This window comes from Solanum verrucosum, unplaced genomic scaffold, assembly GCF_900185275.1.
Source record: "Solanum verrucosum unplaced genomic scaffold, falcon-dt-bn FXZP01000234.1, whole genome shotgun sequence".
Lineage (NCBI taxonomy): Eukaryota > Viridiplantae > Streptophyta > Magnoliopsida > Solanales > Solanaceae > Solanum > Solanum verrucosum.
In genome coordinates, this window is record NW_026020440.1 from 373,766 (window position 1) to 384,428 (window position 10,663).

General features: G+C 30.8%; 2 protein-coding genes and 1 non-coding gene across 3 annotated transcripts; all 3 read left to right on the forward strand.

Annotated features, from left to right (window-relative positions):
• Positions 1 to 5,323: 5,323 nt before the first annotated feature.
• On the forward strand, positions 5,324 to 8,351 carry LOC125808172 (uncharacterized). Its single transcript, XM_049487896.1, has 4 exons — positions 5,324 to 6,302; positions 7,419 to 7,626; positions 7,717 to 7,846; positions 7,924 to 8,351. The coding sequence occupies exons 1-4, from the start codon at positions 5,419 to 5,421 to the stop codon at positions 8,184 to 8,186; spliced, it is 1,485 nt and encodes a 494-aa protein (XP_049343853.1). The 5' UTR covers positions 5,324 to 5,418; the 3' UTR covers positions 8,187 to 8,351.
• Positions 8,352 to 8,893: 542 nt separating this feature from the next.
• On the forward strand, positions 8,894 to 8,966 carry TRNAV-UAC (transfer RNA valine (anticodon UAC)). The gene has a single exon. It is a non-coding gene; the product is annotated as a tRNA-Val (tRNA).
• A 1,068-nt stretch (positions 8,967 to 10,034) lies between these two features.
• On the forward strand, positions 10,035 to 10,448 carry LOC125808231 (uncharacterized). The gene has a single exon (XM_049487953.1). It carries the CDS (start codon positions 10,035 to 10,037, stop codon positions 10,446 to 10,448), a length of 414 nt encoding a protein of 137 aa, XP_049343910.1.
• The last annotated feature ends 215 nt before the right edge of the window (positions 10,449 to 10,663 follow it).

Consider the following 10,663-nt stretch of genomic DNA (forward strand, 5'->3'; position numbering starts at 1 on the left):
GAATAATTTCTGAACAAGAAACATTAATGATACCAAAACAATATATATACACTGGTTTAGTATCAATAAAGAGAATCAGACTTAATAATACCAATACAGTATATGATACTCATTGAGTATCAGTTAAGCGTATTTATCAGCCTTAATGATACAAATATAGTATATGATACTGATATATATATAGTATCAGTTAAGTGAAATTACTTCAGGGGTATATAGTGTAATTATCTAGTGGGGCATGAATGTAAATGACTATATGTTTGTAATTATTTTACTTTTATGGGGTATTTGCTTAGTCTCCCCTAAAAGTAACACTATAATTTCGTGGTTAATTGTCTCGCAATTTTATCCAATTAAAATGGGATAAGTTTATCTTAAAATTAATTACAAAAATAGTTATCCCTTATCCCTTGTATCAAATGAGTCCTTACGTTTAAAGAAATAATTTGAAGAATAAATAATTAATGTTAAGAGTAAAATAACTGTTTTTATTATCTTTTCTCAATATATTAAAATAAAAATTTATTTTAAAAATATTAGACAAATAAAAATAAACGGAAGGAATAATTTATTTAATAGCTAGTAAGAACAGCTAGTAAAAGCAATCTTCAAAGCATATTAATTAGCAGAATTCATGTTGCATGTGCTTTAGTACTTGAAAGGTACATTCTACCCTTTATTTTTTTGGAACAGTCTTAAAGAAAAACTTTTGAAATGATGAACAGTTTGTTAGGAGTAGATTTATGATTACTCTTTTTATTTTAAAATAATTGTTATGTTTTGTTTTTTAGAGCTACTTTAATTGTTTTTTTTAAAGTTAAATGTATTATCGAATAAAATAATTCATGTTTGTTCTCATTCTTAATCTCCTTTATCTGTCACACTAAAGTTCTACATACATAAGAGTACCATTCCGTTAGAACATACCAAAAAATGAAAAAGTATCACATAGATAAAAACAACGAAATAACAATAAATGTAGTGATAAATAATAATTTGACTATCTTAATTTCAAGTTCTGAATTCATCTTTTTTATTATTAGAGGAAATATGTTTGGGGCCGATGCCATTATTATTATAACATATAGAAAATTACCTTTCTAAGGTCACATGACTTATAATAGTGATATATACTTTGAAAAGGAAACATCCTTCAAAACATGAGCTGGAAAAATCTTAGTTAGACTTTGGTTTCCTCTTTTAACACAATGTTTCTTTCTTTCTCTCTCAATCACTATATTAAAGGATACATCAATCTGAATCGTAATGCAGTGGTGAGACTGTTTCACCTTAATCAAAGGTTTCAGGTTTGAGTCTTAGCTTGTATATGATGAAAAACCTATTGGGTGGGGTTTAGATTTTTCATAAGAGGTTCAAAATCTGAAGAAGTAGACACACAAACTAATCGAAGGGGATTCAACATCATCTACTATGTATACGTAAAAAATAATTTTAACCATGTATACATAGTAATATTTTCCACCAAAGGGGCGGATGAACCCCCTAACAGTATGTTGGCTCCACCCCTCCCTAATTGAGCCCTGTAGTGTACGATTCGAATTTAATTGGAGCTCTAATGTGGGCTCCGAACACCGATCGAATAGGAAACCACTTATATAATCTTTTTTTAAAGAAATTCATTGATATATGTACAAACTATTGATGTAAAATCCTATAACTAAAAAACGAGTAGCTAAAATTCAAAAATTTATAAGCTTTAAATTCTGATTCCATGTGATATTACATGTGTGTTATTTTAAGGCCCAACAAGAATTATTAGGGTTGGAAGATAGCTGTGATAAGCCTCTTTAAAGTGTGAAAGAAGATCTTAGTTAAATGAAATGATTAATTAATTATACATGTAATGTGAAGGGGAATCTTGAAAAGCCACAAGCATACAAAAGAGGCAGCCAGAATAAGAGCTGTCTTCTCATTTTTCATAATCAGTGTCTTATCTAGTTGTAAATTAAATTAAATGCATGCATATGGAAAATCCACTCTAATCATTATAGTAGTTACTCAATAATGTAAAATGGGGACCAAATATTTTAACACCTCTTGATATAACAATATTGTTGATGTGCGAACGATATATCATATTATGATTTGTTATGAATAAGAAAAAAAGGTTATATATGGGTGTGAGAAAAGATATAATTATAGGAGTGTTCACAATTTAATTTGAGTCAATTTAATTAAAATTAAAATTAACTTAATTTAATCGATTTTTAAGTCATTAAAATCATATAAAACTAAATATAATATAGTTTCTCGATTGAATTGGAATCGAGTTTGGTTCATTGTTCATTTATATATTAATCATACATAAAAAAAAATACTCTCTTTTGTCTGCTATTATTTCTTGATATTACATAAAGAAGTGACAAAAATTTATTAGATAAAATATAATATTATTTCAATAAAATATACTAAGGGCGAAATTTTCTCTCCTTTTAAATTTCTTTAATCTATATATCATTTTTTTTAAAATTATTATTTTAGCAAAGTACATGAAATATGATTATTTTTTTATTTTTTTTAAAGTACATGAAAATTGAAATTATGTATTTCTTTCCTCAGTGCTCGCAAAATTTTAAAAAAAAAACAAAAAAAAAAAAAAAAAACCTTCATTGTGGTAAAATAAAACAAAACCATAAGGACGACAAATCAAATATAGTCATGACGTATTAATTATCCAAATCTAATCACTCGTCCTCTTTTGTTTGTTTGTTCAGAGAGTGTTAGATTATGTGTGTTCGGTAAAAAAAAGTTTTTCAATTTTTTCATGTTCGATTTGAAAAAATATTGTTTACGTGAAAACAAGTTTCTTGAATATGAGAAAAATGACTTCTCTAGTGAATATAGAGAAAACAAGTTCCACAAGAGTGATATTTCACATTGATTGTGAATTTGTGTCTCCATGTACCCTCTCCAACGTATCTCATCTTCACCCCTCATATAGGATGTAGCCCCGGCCCCATTGTCGCTATCCCATACATTTACTCCCGACCCCAATAGTATTTGTCTAGATTATATATAAATAATTTAAAATAATTTTCTTTTACTAATGTACCAAACACAAAATATATATATAAAAAATGGGTTTATTTTCTTAAAAAAACATTTTCCTTCGTACCGAACACCTATGTTATGATCTTGATTTCTATTGAAATTACTTCATCTTTTTTTTCTTCATTATTTTCTTAGTGTTAATTAAGTGGTCCTAAATTCCTTATTGTCCTGCATTATTTTATTCACGTTTGTATTAATTTGTGTGGTAACGAATTTAGAAAGGGACTCGTCGTGTTACATTAATTACATTACTTGACGTATCCAATAGTGGTAAAAGATTATTTGATTATAACTATTCTTTTTTTCTTTTGTTGCTTTCATGACTAATTAATGCAATATATTCTCTGTTTTGTCATAATATAACATACTAATAATAAGTAATAATAGTGTACTAGTATTATTTATGGTGGATTCTACATATGACCATTGGGTCCACTTATCAACTTGTATATTAAATCTTAGGGAAAATTTGATTAATAATTTTTGCATGAAGACGACGTAACCATTCCCATAAATATATTAACAATTTTGTAATAAATGTATCATAAAAGGGATAGCAAAATGCGTATTAAATTCTTCCTTTCTCAAATTGAAAGAGTCCCATTTCAATTAAAAATTCATATTTACAGTTCAGCCCCTCATCAAATTCACAATAATTATACAACAGTTTAAATTTCAAGAATTAAAATTCTTACTCTTAACAATATCTGATATGCAAAAACTACATATAAAAATATTATTATAAGTTATGATAGTTAAAGATATTTTTTAAAAATATAAAATTTAAGATAAAAAAAATTATTTCACTCTCAAAATTCAAAAAATATCACAACAGATGTTATTGATATTTTCTCTCGTGCATTGGAGTAGTGCCCGCCGGGTTTTGGGTGACGTGGCTTTCCCAGCAAGAAAACATCTCCTCAATGTTATATTATCATTTGTATTGACTATATCTCTCTTTGACTTACTTTACCAATTTGTACGTTAAATAATATTTGCCTTATTTGGATTAATTTGCTAGTACATTGTGTTTAATAATATAAATTTGTGTAGGCTACTGGTTCAGTAGTAGAACTGCTTTATGTTAGAGGTTTCAGATTTGAGCTTTGTGTATGGAGAAAATTTTATTGGGAATGTCATTTTGAATTGATCCTATAATGCACGAAATGGATTTAATCGAGCTCTAATGCGGGCTCCAAACACTGAATAAAAAATAAGATAATAATATATAGGTGTGTGTAGGTTATACCTGTCTACGTTGGATTCTTGACATAAGAAAATTTACCCGAATTACAACGTGGAAATTGGACTCTTATCAATAATATGAAAGTTAAGATGGTCAACTAAATAAACTACTAATTAAGATCCATTTCATATTATGCCTTTTAATATTGTTCGAGCTAGTTTACATGTACGTCTAGTACAATTATAAATAATTTTGTTCATCAAAACTCATATAAACGGAACGAAATACCTAATATTTTATAATTATGTTAATAGTTAAATCGTGTATTTTTTTAAATTTTCAGTTATTTCGTTAATAATATCTTAGTCGTATTCTTGCTATACCTTTTCGATAAGGGTAATTACCATAAGTACATCAAGAAAAGACTAACATTGACATTGAGATACACCAAATTTATTAAAATATTAAAGACATGACGAATGGATTAGGAGGGAGTAGTTGAGTTTTTTCAGAACCTTTTTTCTAATCATTATTGTTTTTTTAATATTCATGATTTCTTTAATACAAAGTCTAAAGAGACAGATCTCTTCTGTCCAATAAACTCCCTGCCCTCCCACCCACCTATCTTGTGGGCAGTTAACCACCCCACCTCTCTCTCCTCAAAGAAACATTGACATTTATCAATATGGATTGTGGTGTAATAGTGAAACGGTTTCATCCTTAATTAGAAATATCGAGTTTGAGTTCTGAGTATGGAGAGAATTCTTTTATGAACGTCATCTTAGAATAAGCCTTGAAATATGTGATCCGAATTCAATATGGGCTACACATGGAAACCCAAAAGAATAAAGAAACATTGCCATTTGTCTTTTCACAACTTGTTAACAGAAAATTTTAATTCATCAAACAGAAATCCCCAAAAAAAACTGCCACGTGTCACCTAACTATTCTCCATAAGACTCCTTCTAAGTCCTCCAACTTTACCATCATTTTCAAAATTTACTGATCCGACTAATTTTAATAAAAAATATTGAATCAAGAGATTATAGTCATCTCACCACACGGATACGGATACGTATTGATCACAATACTTATATTAAGTGTAAGTATATCACTCTTCTCTTCAGTCAACCATTTCTGTTAAATCCCATTTCTAAGTCATGCTAAGAGTCCTCAACGAAAAGCTGAAGCGCCTCTGTTTTAGTCTCCGGTGGCCAATACGCTGCCGTTCAAAGAGCAAAATCAAAATTACTGTGACAAAACTCGGAAAATCCAATTCAAGTTCTCATTCTCAAATTGATCCATCAAATTCAAATGGGTCTGCAGCAATTCATCCCAGTAATGGCGAATTGAATCGTTCTAAAACTGGAGGAACAATACGCGTAGCTACATTTAATGCTGCCCTTTTCTCCATGGCGCCGGCACTCCCAAAGAGTAGTACTGATAGATCAGCTAGTTTTGATTTTGAAAATGACGAATTTTCAAATTCAAAAGCTGGTAAAATGAATGATTACTATAATTTAAGAGTGAAATCAGCGAATGATCGGCCTAAGAGTATACTCAAACAATCTCCTCTTCATCCCACGAAAGAAACGGATACGCTATTGTTGAAAAGACAAAGTTTCTCGAAATCGAAGTTAAGGGTTTCGATTAATTTACCAGATAATGAAATATCTCTGAAGAAAAGTGGGCAATTGAGGATTTTGGGATGTGATAGTGAGAGGTTTTCGGGGAGTGGTATATGTAGAGGAAAAGCTCCGTTAAGGTCTACTGTGAGTATGCCTCGGATTGATTGTCAAAACTATAGAATTACGAGAAGTGTACTTGAAGTTTTGAGAGAATTGAATGCGGATATTTTGGCTTTGCAAGATGTTAAAGCAGAGGAGGAGAAAGGTATGAAGCCGTTATCGGATTTGGCTGATGCTTTAGGGATGAATTATGTTTTTGCAGAGAGTTGGGCACCTGAGTATGGTAATGCTATTATGTCAAAATGGCCCATCAAGTCCTGGAATATTCAAAAAATCTTTGATGACTCCGACTTTAGGTAATTTTATCTCTCATTACTTCAAACGTTGATTTGATTGTATAAATATCTTTTACATCGTCAATGCATACAAAATGAATGAGAGTGATGGTAGATTTTAGATCATAAAAATTGTCTTTCTTCGCCTTTGTTTTTTCTTTTTTTTGTCGAATAAATTACAAATTTAACGAACCTGAAACTATGCAAACAGATTTTTCATGGTAGATTTTTTCTGCATCTTGTGCTGCAGGAACTTTGTAATTAGTTACTTCATAATTTATTCACAGAAGTATGATCCATGTTGTACCTTACTGTATTTTCTATGTCATGATAAACTTATGCCAATCTAAAGCAAAAAATGAATGAATTAATAAAGTTACAGAAAGATTAATCATCTAACTCAAAAGTTTTAGCAAAATATAGAAATTCTAGCCAGCTAATTTAGCGCGTACAGAGTATTTTATTACTTATGAAGTATATAATATCTCACTAAAGGGACAGAAAATCTGTATTTTTTTTATCAGATACAGTAACTCACTAAGTTCAATTATCTAGTTCTTAAACCTCTGGTAAATTTGGTATTTTTCTATGGACCATGTATGTCATAGTTACTAGTTTGTTTTTTTGACATAATATATGAACAAACACTCAAACTTGACCTTAGCTGGCAAGTCACTCCACTTCAACTTGGTCTCAATTGGACTAAACAATCCAACTCTCCCCGTTGTGTCTCGTGGACACCCGATGCTGACTTGGCACATACACGTTTATAGATATCTAAATGATTATTTTGTAAGTTGGAGTGTTCAACTGACAGTCTGAGATAGTGGAGACGAGTTGAGGTGTCTAGATGTGCATACTCAAAGTTGGAGTCTTTATATATCAGTTGAGGCCGAGTTTGAGTGTCTGTTTATGTATTATGCCTTGTTCTTTTGTAAGTGGTTGAGTTTAGCGGTTCATTTTGCCTGGATCTAAGGGTAGTATTCATGCAGTGATGTGCAATTATGGTAGTTCATTTGTCAAGATGTACATAAGCACTTGATTCAACTTTACAAGAGAAGCACAGTACTATAGCGCGAAGCATAGAGAAATTATTGCATCTAATGGAAGGATGTTAATCTTTTATGGTGAATGCAGAAATGTTCTGAAGGCAACAATTGACGTTCCTCGAGTTGGAGAGTTAAATTTCTTCTGTACACACCTTGATCACTTGGATGAGAATTGGCGAATGAAGCAGATAAATGCAATAATCCAATCATCTGATAAGCCACACATTTTAGCCGGGGGTCTAAATTCTCTTGATGAAACAGATTACTCTACAGAAAGATGGACAGAAATTGTAAAGGTAAAATACAGCATAAATCCCAATTTGAAAAAAGAAAATCAAATCACATATTGCTTCTTTCCTCATTCTGTTTGAATCGTCGTTTTGCAGTATTATGAAGAGATGGGAAAGCCAATACCAAAATTTGAAGTAATGAAGTATTTGAAGAGTAAAGAATATACAGATGCTAAGGATTTCGCTGGGGAATGTGAGTCTGTTGTCATGATTGCCAAAGGACAGAGTAAGATATTCCTTCTGTTTCAATTTATATGATGATCGTTTTGTATTGTTGGCTCAAATCTTGTTAAATATGTACAGGCGTGCAAGGAACGTGCAAGTATGGAACACGAGTGGATTACGTACTTTCATCATCCGATTCACCATACAAGTTTGTTCCAGGATCATACTCGGTTTTCTCCTCGAAAGGAACATCTGATCACCACATAGTGAAAGTTGATTTGGTAAAAGTAGATACTGTTCCTCACGAATACATCAACAAGAAAAGGCGGGATTCAAAACATAAAGTAGTGAGGATTACTCATTCAAATCCAAACAAGGGTGTATGGAAAATAGACACATGAAAATTAAACATAGGCAGATTGTTAATTATTGTGATTGATGTATGGCTTTATGCTTTCTTTGTAAAGAAAGATATCTTTTAGGGTGGGAAAAGTGTTGTTTCCACTTCATTACACCTTGCTTTAGAAAGCAAGATGCAAAAGGAATAGATGACATAATTTATATGACAGATCTTGTAATTGAACAACATATCTAAAGCAGTTTGAGCTTAACTATAAGAGCTAAATATGCTGGTCCAGCTTTACGAATTTGTTCTGTTTCTTTAGGCTAAGCTCGCCTGAGGCTGATTCAAGATTTGAAGTTTATAGGTTCTTATAGCGACCTCAAGTTAAGACACCAATTATAACGGATAGAAACTCAAATATTTATGTACATTTAGGGGTCGCTTGGTAGAGTGTATAAGAATAGTGTTGAATATGGACTATGGTATATTAGTTATGCTGAAATTCTTACACAGTGTTTGATTTGGAATATATAAAAATAACATGCATTATATAACTAATGTCGGGCATAACTTATACCTGCATTACTAAGACACCTTATTCAACACTACTCTTATACACCCTATCAAATGATCCCATCTCTTAATATATACACAAGGTCTGGGCAAAAACTATTAAGTAAACGTGAACCTGCATATTACATTATAATCCTCACCTAATCATGACAATGCGTTTATGTACGAATCAATTAAGTATAGTAAATGTAAGTTGCTGTGGTGTAGTGGTTATCACGTTAGTCTTACACACTAAAGGTCCCCAGTTCGATCCTGGGCAGCAACATTATTTCTTTTAATGCCAATTACCTTTTTCCTTTATTTTACGGGGTAGGAGTACCATGTCAATAAATTATCGGAACTATATATGTTTCTTTATGGTAACTATTTAGTAGTATTTATCTTTCTTTTTTTTACATCCCCAATATACATAGGCTTGACTCGTACCATGTCAATAAATTATCGGAACTATATATGTTTCTTTATGGTAACTATTTAGTAGTATTTATCTTCTTTTTTTTACATCCCCAATATACATAGGTGAATATATATCGTTTCAAATGTCTTTTTGTGTTCAATCTTAGTTTGTTTATGCAATTGATCAACAAATAAAATTGTACATGCAAAGAGTTTGTCAATTAATTTGATCCGTAAGCTAGGGTTGATAAGTCAAGTGGATGAATTGAATTTGCGTGAATTAAAATGAGTTAAATAAATAAACAGGTAAGTAATTAACCTGTTCAAAAGAGTATTTGGTATGAAATAAGCTAAAAATGGTTCATAACCTAATCCCCTCACTAATTAAGTTCTAATTTCTTTAAATACCAAACAAAATTAATAAAAAAAATGGTGAACTTTCGCAAATAGTCATTATAATAAACTTAATTATGCTAGCTATAGTTTGCATATTAACGGGTTGTAGCTACAGTTTAAGCTACCTCGTTTGTATAATTTGCGGGTACATTTGTATAATTCAGTTATTTTTGTATAAACTCGAAATAACGAAATATAAAGTTACAAACATTAGAAGTGTAAACAGTTATACAAATTCTGAATTATACAAACGTGTGAATTATAAAAACTAAATAGCTGAGCTACGTAATTATAGCTAAAAGTAGGTCGCGAATTGTAATTAAGACAAACTATAGCTATGTTAACTAATTAACTAGTAGTATATGTTTCCAAAAAAAAATTATTTTATCAAAGACTATACTATTATACTAAGTCATTCCCGTGGAAAACAACAAATTACTACGTAACTACTCAACACTTTATTTTTTTTAACATCGATCGATCTATTAATCTTCATCAGATTGCATCAATTACTTGTAATAAAGAGAATCTGTTCTTCAATATGACGAACAGAAACAAGTACGAATCTATGGAGTCATATCCCATTGATGATTATCATATGCCTCTACTCAACATTTCATTAGATACAATTACAGAAAGCCTAGGGTTTGAGAGCTTCAATGAGAAATCAAAATGCAGTTTCAACGAATTAGCTGAACGAAGATCAAATACAAAATGTACTAGTTCAGTAGCAGTTAGAGATTTCCCGCCACTTTTATCAAGTTTGTTTGAGAACGGACGGCCAAGATTTGATCTAGAAAAAGTGCGGGAAAATGGACGGCTGCAGATTTCAAGGGTGAAAAATAATCGCCCGGAGGTTATTGTTGAACGTATACATCCAGGTGAAGAAAGTGTGAGAATAAAGTTTATCGATGGAAAAAAAGATTCGTCTTCTTCTGGTACGGAGGAATTTTGATAATAATTCAAGAATAGTAGAAGAAGATGAATCTTGAAATGACAGTTATAGTGATAGATTGATAGTGAGGGTAGTTTAGTTATTTTCTTCTATCACGTAGTATGGATTTTGCATGAAGAATTAATAAATAAATGTGTGTGTCATGCAGAAATAAAAATTTTGTTAAACAAGTTTGTGGTGATCTTGTTTCTTTTAGATGAATGATTTTATTTTGT